Source organism: Pelodiscus sinensis, chromosome 7, assembly GCF_052426305.1.
Source record: "Pelodiscus sinensis isolate ZL-2025 chromosome 7, ASM5242630v1, whole genome shotgun sequence".
NCBI lineage: Eukaryota > Metazoa > Chordata > Testudines > Trionychidae > Pelodiscus > Pelodiscus sinensis.
This window is the reverse complement of record NC_143058.1, coordinates 34,247,512-34,261,023: the sequence shown is the minus strand read 5'-3', so window position 1 is coordinate 34,261,023 and position 13,512 is coordinate 34,247,512. Positions and strand designations below refer to the sequence as shown.

Sequence of the window (13,512 nt, the reverse complement as noted above, 5' to 3'; positions counted from 1 at the left end):
GGTCCTTTCACATATATGTGTTTCTGTCTTAAAGCCATGGTGTCCAATACACTAGTTACTAGCCACATGTGGCTATTTGGCTGGTTGAGTATGGCTAGTTGGCTTGAACAATGTGGCTATAGCCGGACCCCCCCAATGCACGCCCAATTTGCTCTTTCAGGAGCAGTATGAACAGTTTCCTGTTATGCCAACCAGCAGAAACCGCCCACTGATGTTAGATGCTTGCTTAAAGCCATATTGCTCTATAGAATCAATTGTATTCATGCCTATGAATATGTAAGCTGTCAATGTATGAAGTGCATTAGGAAGTGTGAGTGAGAAACCACCAATCATAAAGCAGTACAGAACATATCTTTTATAGCTATAAAGAAGAATCTTTCAAAGTGTATAAATAAATTGATATAACAGGTGTAACTTTCCTCAGAAAAGATGTTAACAGCACGCCAAACTTAGGACTGGACTGGAAGCAGTAGAGCCCTCCTGAAGATCTTGGACATGTTGCTGCAAGCCTGGCAGCACTTTTTGCAGGCTGCCAGTATCCAGGAGAGCTTCCACCCTGAGGGCCACTAACACTCTCCCTGGTCTGCCCCACTGGGGGCTTGTGCCTCATTCCTCCTAATGTCCTTCCACTTTCCCCTCCCTAACCACCCTTCCTGATGTCCAAAAAAATACAAGTTTTTTCATAAACACAAACTCACTTTATTTAACAAAACCTGGGGGGGAAGGGGGATGAAACTCTGGTGAGACTGGGGAAAGGAGGCAGGAAAGGAGAGGAAAGAAGGGGGAGGGGGAGAAACCTGGGAGGAGTGAGCTGGAAGGGGGAAGCAAGGGGAATAGGGGGAGGGGAAGCTCAGGACTCAGAGGTGGGGGGTCTCACCAGACTAACCTGATGTGCATGTGAACTTGCTCCTGGGTTCGCATCTGGCCTTTGGTGTCCAGGCTGGCAGCTATCCTGCCATAGACGGCCACGTTCCTCCGTCTAGTGCCGAGATCATGGACATTGGGGGCATCCCCCGCAAACCTGAATAAGGTCCATGATCTCTGCCCTGGACCAGGAAGGTGCCCGCCTTCTCCTGGGAGCTGGCAGACTGCTCCTGGGGAGCGGTGGAGGGCTGGCTGCCAGAGGCTTGCTGGCTCATGTTTTGGGGCCACTGGGTCAGGGGCAGTGACTGCTGGCTCTAGTCAACCCCTTTAAGGGCTCCAGGGATGGTAGAGAGGGAGAGGAGTGTTCTTGGTTGAGGCTGGAGTGGCCACCAGGGCATCCTGGGAAGGCTGGAGGCCCCCTATTTTGAAATAAGTGTCTACACAGCACTTATTTCGAAATAGCTATTTCGAATTTGGTGTTATTCCTCATGGAATGAGGTTTACCAAATTTGAAATTAGCGCTCCTCTATTTAGAATTTATTTCGAAATAGCGGTTCAGCTGTGTAGACACTAGGAAAGTTATTTCGAAATAAGGGCTGTTATTTTGAAATAACTTTGCTGTGTAGACCTACCATAACTGAGGTAGCCCTCAAGTTTACTGATGCCCCTCCTCCCCAAAGAATGAGGCCTAATTCAAAAGGACTTGTTTAACATTCACATACCTTTAACTGCATCATATCCGGGTTTTGGAGCAGGCTTTCATGTAGCACAAGAAAAGCACCTTCATTCTCTCAAGTCAAATGTGGCATGTCAAGTTTTCCCGTGTGAGCCCCCAGCTCACCTTAAAGAAGTTTGTAATTAAATGTACAAATAGCAACATGTTGCCTGTAATTTGTAATGAATTCCTTAGTAAGTACCTTACTGGCAGGCTGAATTTGAAATAGTAGTGGTGCTAGTGCTCAGACCCAGCAAGTCATGGCTCAGATTAAGCATTGGCTGATGAGTAGCTCCTGGCTGGGTGCCCAGCTCTAAAGACAGCACTGCCACCAGCAGCAGTACAGAAGGGTTGAACTGTAAGGTGTACTGTCATTACTTCTGCTTGCTGCTGGCAGTAGCACTGCTTTTAGAGTTGGGCAGCTGGAAAGCAGAAGCTGCTGGACAGAAGGGTGACAGGGCTATGAACTTTCAAGCTGAGAGCTTGATCATTGTCTTCGGTCCACCCTCTCTGGGGCACCTGGTGCTGGCCACTGTCGGAAGACAGGATACTGGGCTAGATGGACCTTTGGTCTGACCCAGTACGGCCGTTCTTAAGAAATAACCTTTCCTGGATGCCGAGTTTATGAAGAAGTGCATGTTGGAAATGCTGAGGTAGCTTTTTGCAGGAGATAAAAAACAAAGATGACATTGTGAATCAAGTTCACATCTGATTCCATACCAGTGCAGAGATTAGAGATAATTTACAAGAACTGTTTGTCAACACTGATTTTTTATTTGAAAACCAGCAAATACATGTCTCTCTGCTGTGAACAAATTAAGCGATTTAAGTGACATTGCCCACTTATCACTGCTTGTTAAATTTTACGATGATGATGTTTTTGCTTAATACCATTAGAAATGTACACTAAAAGAGAAATTAAGTTTGAAATAATCGCAGAAAGTAAACTTACTTCTTACAGACAGAGGTCCCTCCTTTACAGGGAACAAGAAGGGCTTTGCTTCCTCTTTTTCAGCAGCAATACATCCTTCATTAAATAGCTGTCACTGCATCATACACTATACTACCCTGTGTGATAAAACTGTCTACGGATTTGCAGGGGGAAATGAAATGGGCACTGTGATGAAATTAGTAAACTACATACACTCAGCATCTGGCTCACGTCATCATCTTTTTAAAACTCTTTTACAAGACATTTCAGCTAAAAACAGTAACCTCTTCCAGCATAGTGGAGTTTGCTGGTTAAGTATGAGCCATATGTTAGAGAGGTTTTATGTGCTTCAAAAAGATAGAACTTCTTTGAAACCAATAAGGCTTGCAAGTTCCTAGAATTTATTAAATGATATCCCCTGTATGTCACAGATAGCTCGTGTGCAATATTACTGGTCACTTCAACTCCCTCAACTTTGCACCTCCAACGCTGTGCAAGCAATGTTTGTGATCTGTTTGAAAAAAGAACATGCCTTTGAGAAGAATTTTGAAATCTTTCAGACAGATTAAACAAAAAAGATGTTGCACTTTCCCATACCACATGTTGCTATGGATGAAACTTCTAAGAAAATGATACATAAATTCCTAAACTGTCTGATCAAAAGTTTCAAAGTGTGATTTGAAAATTACAAAGAATTTGCTTTTGTTTGTGATTTGTTTGCTGTTTCTGCCAATGGACTTTGCGGTTCTGAAGCAAAGGTATTCTTGATTCAACTGATGAGGATGCCTTTCAATTAGAAATTGTAAGGCCTCATAGCTCAGCTGTCTTGAAGACAAAATTCAGAGAAGTGGGACTTTCTGGACTTCTGGAGTCAATGTGCTGACCAGTTTCAGAATAGCCAGAAGCTAGCTATGTTTTAATAATGTTTGGATAAATGTTATGATTTTCTACCATGAACATTATAAGAACACAATACTGCAATCACCTGACAGATGAGCACCCTCACCAATGCATGTGCCTTGCCCTGACCTCTTAAAAATCACTATTCACAAAACTTGCCAGAGATCATCAATGTCACCTCTGCTGTCATCAGAGATTGTAACAAATGCAGGCAATAATGTTGATTTATAAAATTGGCTTAAATATAGAAACACTAATATTTATGGTACAATTAAGGTCTTTATTGGCAGCTGATTCTTTCTTTTGGTCAGCCTTCTGTGCAAATGGCCCATTTCATCATAAAATTCTTAAACCAGCCTGCAGGTAGATCTAAGTGAGTATCACTGATGTAGAGTTTAGACTTCTTTCTGCCCACCGACAGTTGGGCTTGTGTCACCATTCTGTTCTTTGTGTGCAACTATATACAGGCAGTCCCCGGGTTACGTACAAGATAGGGACTGTAGGTTTGTTCTTAAGTTGAATCTGTATGTAAGTCGGAACTGGCGTCCAGATTCAGCCGCTGCTGAAACTGATCAGTTTCAACAGCGGCTGAATCTGGACGCCAGTTCTGACTTACATACAGATTCAACTTAAGAACCCCAGGCATCCCCAAGTCAGCTGCTGCTGAAACTGATCAGCGGCTGATTCCAGGAAGCCCGGGGCAGGGGCTTCCTGTAGTCAGCCACTGGTCAGTTTCAGCAGCGGCTGACTTGGGGACGCCTGGGGCAGAGCAGCTGGGGTGCTGCTGGGTTGGTCCAGTAGCGCCGCCGCTCCTCGGCGCTACTGGACCAACCCAGCTGCACCCAAGCTGCTCTGCCCCAGGCGTCCTGATTCAGCCGCTGCTGAATCTCACCAGCAGTGGCTGAATCAGGAGCCTGGGGCAGAGCAGCTGGGGTGCTGCCCGGTTGGTCCAGTAGCGCCCAGAGCGGCGCTACGGGACCAACTGGCAGCGCCCCAGCTGCTGTACCACAGGTGTCTGGAGCAAAGCCACGGAGCACGGGGGCAGCGGGACAGCCCAGACGCGCCGTGGCTGTCCGCTGCTCGCGTGCTCCGCGGCTTTGCTCTGCTTTCCCCCCCCCCCCCCGTCCTCCTGGTCTGCAGACCAGGGGGATCGGGGGGGGGGGGGGGCAAAGCAGAGCCAAGCCGCGGAGCGCGCTGACAGCTGACAGCCCAGACGCTCTGGGCTGTTAGCTGGCTGGGCGCTCCGCGGCTTGGCTCTGCTTTGCCCCCCTCTCCCCCTGGTCTGCAGACCAGGGGGACGGGGGGGGGGGGGGGCAAAGCAGAGCCAAGCAGAGCCAAGCCGCGGAGCGCGTGATCAGCTGACAGCCCAGACGCTCTGGGCTGTTAGCTGGCTGGGCGCTCCGCGGCTTTGCTCCCCTCTCCCTCTGGTCTGCAGACCAGGGGGATGGGGGCGGGCAAAGCAGAGCCAAGCCTCGGAGCGCGTGGGCAGCGGACAGCCCTGTCCGCTGCCCACGTGTTCCGCCGCTTTGCTTCCTCTCCCTGGTCTGCTGGAGACCAGGGAGAGGAACCCCGTTCGTAACTGCGGATCCGACATAAGTCGGATCCGCGTAACTCGGGGACTGCCTGTACAGAAAACACAACTGTCCAACTTAGGGATGTTAAGGACTAGTTGACTAGTCAACTAGCTGATTCCATTGCATCCGCCCTCCCCCTTGCTGCCTCTATCAGATAGAGGCAGCAAAGGGGATTGGGGAAGGAATACTTCAAAGGGGCAGCACCACACAGCTGATCCCCTGCTCAGCACTGTCCCTTTCAAATACCGTCTTGGCTGCATGAAGCCCAGAGTCCTGTGGGACTTCCCCAGTGGGAGCTCTTGTAGATTTCTAAGGAGAAATGCAGAAGTGCCTATCAACTAGTTGATGGAAATTCTACTGACTACTTGACACGGAAATTAACCGTTACTTAACATCATTAGTCCAACTGAAAAGGTGCTGGCTCCTTTTCATCACCATCTACAACATATTTGTATGTGCAATCCTGGTGCCCCTGTTGAATTCTCCAGCTAGCATTTGGAACTTGACACATTCATCCCAGATCCCATAGCACGTTCCAGGGATTTCACCTGCTTGGCTGTGCCAATATTAAGACTTCCATTCTGTTCTCTCTCACTGACACGGGTTAAGGTTTTGTGGATGGTTAAGGGGACAAATCAGGAGGGTTGGTTTGTTTTGGCAGTGTAGACATCCCCAGAGTAACTACTAAGTGCATCCCTTATTTAGGTGGATGATTGAATCCTTATCTGAATTCTTGTGTTGACAGTTAATATCACGTTCCACAGAATCAAATACTTAACCTATGAGAGTTGGGTATTCTCTCCCTTCAGTACACAGGAGTCCAGTTTCCGAAATAATTTTTGTGGACTGAATATGTTTCAGGCATGGGGCTTTGAAATCAGTGACCCCTGGAGTTCTTTGATGATCACTGCTCATAGAGGCTGGACAAGCCAGTTAAGTGAAATAGGAGACTAGAGATCCTCGCTCTAATTGCTGCTACCATTATGACAAAGGTTAATAAGGAATGTGGGGAAATCATGACTTATCTGGGTAATAGGACAGATGCTATTTCATCTGTCTGAAAGTTCCCTTTCCACTCTGGAAAAATATAAAAGTAGCTAGTGTTCAGGCCACAACTAAGTGGTTGCTAACTTATTTTTGTGCCTCAGAGTTTAGTCTCTTTTCTGGTACAATAAATCTTTGGGCAAGACACTGGAGTTCAGGGGATGAGAGGAGAATTTAGCACAGGCTGTTAACTGTGGAGTCAAGTCTTGGGAGTTTCAGCCACAAGGAATTATACTCTGTGGTTACCTTTTAAGTCTTTCCAACATTTAGTCAAATATTACATGAAGCTTAGCATTTGGGGATTTCCAATAAGATCATGCCATCTTCTGAATGAGGATAAGAATCAATACCATTTTTCAGGAAAATAAGCAGTTATCCTTTACATCGACAAGCACTGGAGAGCTTCCTTGTTCACGAATAGTTTTAATAGACCTTTCAGACTTTCTTAGTAGCATCCTGAGAGGTGCATTTATTTTCTCTTCCAGCACCTTATAAGGGTACACACACAAGTAATATTTTGCAAGATGTTCTCCTCTCCCTGAATTAGCTCAGAATACTGTAAACTGGCCTGATCCACAAAGACTGTTTGGACCCACAGCTTTCATTATGGACAACTTCTAGTTTAAGCCAGGATATTCTGAGTTAGTTTCAACTTTGTCCACATATTGGTTTAATTATTTCAAGACAACACAAAACTGCTCCAAATCCACTATGGTGCAATGGAGTTATTGAGAGCAATGGTATTGTTAGGGAGTGACTCCCTTAGATAAAAAGTAAGTTGCAAAAAAGTTCTGCATTATCTGAGCCTATTACTTCTGCCGAGTCCCCAGTGTCCCCTTAGTTCTTCTGTGAAACCTTAGGGTACGTTATACATGGGAGGTCGACAGATGCCTTTGATATCGACCCCCGCGCGTCCAGACTACCATGCTGTGCCGACAAACAGCTGATCGGCACAGCGCGGCAGCCATGTAAATTTAAATTTAAAAGAAGCGGCGATTATTTAAATCACCTATGTAGGGTAGCCTAATCTACATGCCTCTGGCAACAGAGGCATGTAGTCTAGACGTACCGTTAATGACCATATATCACAACTGTTTCCACCAATGCTTCCATAATCTTCGCTCCTGAAATACCATGTTATGGCCACAATCCTTTCACCAGAAGATCGCTTAAAAAAAAGTTGTCAGTACCACTTCTTAATAGGTTGCACTGATTACTGTCAACCAACATGACAGTCCCCCTTTCATGTGCAAAGACTCAGAATGATGTTTTCATAGTACTCCCAGACCATATCTAGTCACACAGCAAGAGAAGAGACAGCCTTTTTTAAAATCATGGTTTCTTATGGTTTCTTTAGTATTTAAAGTGGCGATATTTACACAAAAATACCTTTTAACTAACAGTTATCTAATCTAGGGATGTAAACAACAAGTCGACTAATGATGTAACCAGTAGCTTCCGCTCCCTCCCCCTTCCCCCTCCCCCCCCCCCCCGCTGCCTCTATCAGCAAGCAGTCTCCGCTTGCACTGCTTCTGCTGCACTTCTGCTTTTGAAATGTACAAAAGTCCCAGCACGGATCTTGTACATTTCAAAGGCTCAGACACTGCAGGAGTATGGAGCCAGCAGGGGAGTCCCAGGAGCCAGGCTTCTGCTTTTGAAATGTACAAGATCCTCGCTGGGGCTCTTGTACATTTCAAAGGCTAAGGCACTTCAAGGAACATGGGGCCAATGGAGTCCCCCGCTAGTCCCGTGCTCACTGTGGAGCTTCCGCTTTTGAACTGTAGCAAGGGAGGCGCGCCCTTATAGACTAATCTAATAGTCAATGGAAATCCCTTCGACTATTTGATTAGTTAATTAATTTAACATCCCTAATCCAGTCAATGGATACTGATGGGTAACGCTGCCGTCCTTCTTAGAAATCTATTAGTCAGGATTTTTTTTTTTTATGAAATTTCCATTTGGTTGTTTTCTTTTACTGCTTCTAGTAAAACCCTGGCAACATATGAAAGAAAACATTGGACAATGTATCCGTTTCTTTTATCGATATGCAACTTTACCAGAAATCCAGGTGTTAAACTGCTTTATCATTTTGTAAATAATAGAGCTTACTGAATAAAATGTGTGACTTTCAGAACATTCAACTACAACATCATTGCCACCATTTTCTCCTGTGGGGGGGCCCCCACAATTCTCATTAAAGGTAACCCTGTAAAAGAGGGGGGAAATTGGGCATGGTCCCCTATGCCCTCTTATCCTCCTATTTATATCTAGATAAGGAATGTTTGGGAATTTTTTTTTTAATTTCTTTGCTAAAAGCACACAAATTGCTTTTTTAAGGGGAAAGGGGTTAAGATTACAAATTCAGGTTCTGTCTAACCTCGAAGACTGTATGATCACTAAGGAAAAAAAATACTAATGAAATGTCAACACACCAAGAGACTGAAGAGTTATATATTGTGATGGTAAGAAACTGCTTAATTAGGGTATTTTTAAAGTTTTAAACACTTATGTGATGATCCTGGTCATAGGCACTTAATGGGTTTTAATTTTTAAAAAAAGATTAAAAAAATGTAATCCAACCCATCAACCATTCCTGTCTTCTTTAATCATTATAAAGCAACTGTAAAGTATTCCCCAACCTCACTTTTTAAAAAAATTCCTTGGTAAATCACTATTAATTCTTAAAAATTAGTGAAATACCAAAAAAATATAGCTCCTTTTCAATGGCAACGTTTATAGGAACATTTTCAAATAGGCCAATTTACAGGGAAGAAAGCAACTAGTCAAGTAGTCAACTACATTCAAAAGGCAGAGCCACAGCGGGTTCCAGGAGATAATCCCACTGGGGCTATGCAGTTTCCCCCCTTTTTGTCTAACTGAGTAGCCAATAAGAAATTCCATCCATGACTCAATTATCTGATTAAACACAATTTAGCATCCTTACTAATTTATATGCAATTTTCAATATCCAGAATGTAGAAATTACTTTCAAACATATGGAAAAAAGATGGTTCCATTTAGCATATTCATCCCAGATCACCAGTTGATATCCCTTTCACATAAAATATTAGAAATAAAATCCATTCATATAATTATTAAACATCATCTACTTTTCTAAACACGAGGCACTCCCTAAAATTCTAAAAATTTAGGTACATCAATAGACACAAAAGACATTTATTTCTTTTTAAGGGAGGTCTACTCTAAAATGGTATATCAACCAATACCAAAAACAGATAGCGTGTACCTTCCACACTGTGGGGGAGGGGTCTGAAAAACATAGGCTAAGATTTTAGTAAGAGAAAAATATACCATGTACACTATCCACCACTCCCCCATCCACATCGATCTAAACTATGCAACTTAGGCTACGAAAATACCTTAACTGAAGTTGACGTATTTCCATGCAGTAAGGTCAGTAGGAGCTGCTTTCTCGTTGACTCTGGCTACTTTTCTTGTCCTGATGAAGTACTGAAACTGATGTGATAAATCGACCTCTGAGCACTCCCCCATCTAAGCAGACACAATAACAGACCGCTGGTGGATCAATCACTGTAGTGTTGATCCACTGTGTAGTGAAGACAAGTCCTTATGCATCAAAAGGGGTAGAGGCCACAAGACTCATATGCCCTTTGAGGAATCTTATGTATTACATTACAGTAGTTCTAAGTTCTTAATGTACTAAACCCAAGTTCTCAAACATAACTAGCGATTGTGTGCACCTATATAAAAGCATGTACAAGAGGTCTGATTTTCAATTATCAATTTGGGGATCCAAAATCATTAGTTACTTATGAAAATGTGGGTCCAATATTTTATATAGGTAGATAAGTCTTTATTGTTATACCAACAAACAATAAATGCATCTTATTCAAGACAGAAGGGTGTGATGCCTAGGATGCAAAAAAAGTAAAATATAATTTCCCACTTAGGGAAAAATAGGAGGAATTTAAAGCTCAAGTCTTGATTTCACCCTGACACAGAGTCTGGCAAGACTAACAGAGAGAGAAAGCAGTTTAGTGAGACACATTTGACCAAACAGCTAGCCACTGACACTATGTCTACAGTGCTCCAGTATCCCCAAATAGCTATTCCACGTCTTCTGAGCATGCCCATTATTTTGAAATATAACAGGCTCCTTATTCCAACAACCCTGTAAACTCATTCCACGAGGAGTAAGGGATGTTTCAGAATAGCAAATTTATTTCAAAATAAGTGTTGTGAAGACAATGCCAAATTTTGAAATAAGCTATTTTCTCAAAATAAGCTATACAATTTGCATAGCTCAAATTGTGTAGCTTATTTTGAGTTGCGGCTGCAGTGTAGATGCACCCTGAAAATAGGCTTACAAATGAAGAGAAAATTGGACACATAAGAAAGCAATAAAAACTAAATTCATGACAGCACTGAAAATTGTGCTGACATCCAGGCAGATTAAAGTGATGGACACTCATTAATGGATCTCCAAGACATCGTGTTGCTTCAGGCCAATTCCATAAGCCAAATACACAGGGAAGGATTGGAACTTAACTTCATTTACTTATGCAAATGGTATGAACAGGGACATTGGCTGGCTCCCACACTACCTTCCACATCCTAATGGCTTCACCAACCAACCAAACAATGGAGGTGCTAACTGTTCTTATCAGCCTGTTGTAATTATTTGAACCATCTACTCACTCACTCTCTCTTTTTACCCCTTCCCCCTTTTTTCTCCTTTTTCCTCTCCCTACCCCTTATTTATTCTTTGATCTAGATTTTTAATACTCCAGTCATCTGAAGAAGTGGGTTGTGCCCAACGAAAGCTCATGATACCATCTACGCTTTGTTAGTCTTTAAGGTGCGATTATTTTATCTATTTGATAGTTTGTTGTTCTGATAAAATACTGTGGTGGAGGGAAAGCATTAATCTAATTATTAATTATTAGTTTCTGAGTTGCAGGGTGGCCATTTAGATTTTTCCTTCCTTTATTCTGCTAGTTCCAACTGAAGGAGTCTATGCTGAACCCTGACTCAGTAAGTGACATGACAGAATCTAACAAACAAACAAACAAAAGAGAGTCAGGAAGGTTGATCTTGTGTATAAGACACTCAATGGGGACTCAGGACATTCATGTTAAATTCCCATCTCTGTGAGGGTACGTCTACACAGCAACGTTATTTTGAAATAACTTAGTCCACGTCTAAACAGCAGGCAGTTATTTCGAAATAATGTCAAAATACTGTCAAGCTGGAGGACTTCTTACTCCAACTCCTGTGACCCTCATCATACAAGGAGTAAGGGAAGACAAAGGATGAGTGCTCTATTTTGAAATAAGTGCTGTGTAGACGCTCCCAATTTGAATTTCAAAACAAGCTACGCAATTGACGTAACTCAATTTGTGTAGCTTATTTCAAGTTAAGTCTTGCTGTGTAGATACACCCTGACAGACTTCTTGTGCGATCTTAGACAAATCACTTGCTCTCTCTGTGCTTCCACAGAATGATGTTAAAAAGCTACCTTTTGAAGTCCTGTCTATGGTAAACTGGTCTGTAACTCTCATCCAGCCACTACCATAACAGATGATCCAGCTTTTGAAGATGCATCTGCCTAGTGTGAGATCTGTCAGTATATAAACCAGCTATTATGTTCTTTTATTGTTTACCTCCTCTTCTACCCCTTTGTCCTAGCCTGGTTCAGCCTAAATCCGAACCCATATCAGGTCTCTAGTAGATTGTCAAACTTCTTAATAAAAAAGCCTCCTTCCCCCTATTAAACCTACCTACTATGAGGAAATTGTTGCTGACATTTCCTGTCTTTAAAAACACTGTCCAGGAAATATATTACTTCAGAAATCTATCAATAGATTGAATTTGTGCAGCGCTCTGTGGGCATGTGATATGCTACAAGGTACAATTTTTTCCCTAAATGCATATAGTCATATGCAGGGCTTGACAAACAGTGGCGAAAGCTGCTCGCCAGCCCCGCACTGCGCATGCGCAAGAGCCGCATTGCGCATGCGTGCACCGCCGGTAAACGAGACACGCAGCTGAAATCTACTTGCCATGGGCGAGTAGATTCTATAGTTTATTGAACCCTGGTCATATGAAGTTTGAAAAGCTAGACATACTGCATGTATCCATGCAGCAGAACTTGGTAAATTATTCAACCTTTTAAAATAAACTTCCAAGTGTTCTTGAATGATTTTTCTTCCCAGCAAAGGACGTTTGTGTTAGGTGTTTACACCTACTGTAAATACTGGTAATACTTGTGCAGTAGCTTTTCCTAATTATTGCTGCAGGCATACACCTACTATAGGAAAGCTGTATTGTGACTTTAAGCTGGTTTTACAAGTATATGGAGTTGAAATAACACTTGCTATCTCAAGATTGAAATGTATAAATAAACTAAGCCTCTAATGCAGGGCTGAAAACACGTGCCAAACATTTACTGTGACTAAGGGGTATAAAAAATTCACACCCCTAAATCCCTGTGCAGATAATGCTAGGTTGACAGAACATTTATCCATTGACTTAGCTGCCTTTTTGGGTGGTGCATTACCTATGCCGATGGGAGAATTCTACGTCAGTGTCTACACTATAGTTCACATCTGTGGTGCCATAGCATTTTAATGTCGACAAACTCTAAAACACTAGAGAACATCCTTTCCCTACCTGTACAACACTGTGTTTTGAACAAACAAACAGTAGAGTAGAACCTCAGCTTTGCAATCCCCAAGGGAATGCAGGTTGTTCCTAAATCTGAAATGTTCGCATCTCTGAACATGACTACGGTGGTTCTTTCAAAAGTTTATAATTGAATATAGACTTAAAACAACTATGAACCTTTACTGAGCAGGAAAAAAATGCTAGTTCTTAATTTTACATGAAACAATCACAGAAACTGTTTCCTTACTTTGTGAATTTTTTTAAAGCCTTCCCTTCAAGCAGTTTACATTGAACACATTATTGCACTTTTTGTTTTGGTCTCTTGCCCTGCTGGAGTTCCAAAAGAGCTTGACTGCTCATTTTGCAACTCTGGTATTTGTTAACTCAGGTTCTGCTGTTTGTAATGAAAGACTGAACCATAATACATACACAAACAAGGGACATATTTAGGTTCCACAGGAAACTTTAAAATCTGTCAATTCCTAACTTTTTTTTCCTGCTTCACTTTACAATCAATATTTTACTTGATTTCTGTACATAATTTATTAGGTTTTTAAGATATAACTGAACAAATGGAAATTCTCTCATACCACACTCACCTAACACTTTTAAAGGTATTACACCAAGGATGGACAAAGGGCCCTCCGCGGGCCAGGATCTGGCCCACCAAGCCAGTGGATCTGGCCCACGGCCGCCTTGCCATTCCCCCACCCCCAGGCCAATCAAGGCCTGGGGGTGGGGGAAACACATTAAGTCTCCTTGCACCTGCAAGAGCGTGCAGCAGCTAGACACACACACCAGCTATTTTAAAAGAGCCATGTTTATCTCTAGCTGAC

General features: G+C 42.9%; 1 protein-coding gene across 6 annotated transcripts in view; it reads right to left on the bottom strand.

The window, feature by feature from the left end:
* Positions 1-13,512, bottom strand: part of TANC1 (tetratricopeptide repeat, ankyrin repeat and coiled-coil containing 1) — a 213,214-nt gene that overhangs the window by 179,243 nt on the left and 20,459 nt on the right. For 2 of the 6 annotated variants that reach the window (XM_006126837.5, XM_006126834.5), the window contains exon 1: positions 9,409-9,801. The exons of 3 other annotated variants lie outside the window; for them this stretch is intronic. In XM_006126837.5, the coding sequence (XP_006126899.4) occupies positions 9,409-9,434 (26 nt within the window). In that variant the 5' untranslated portion in view covers positions 9,435-9,801. Of the gene's footprint in view, positions 1-9,408; positions 9,802-13,512 lie in introns of those variants that run through there. One more of the 6 variants, XM_006126833.5, reaches the window with a different exon arrangement.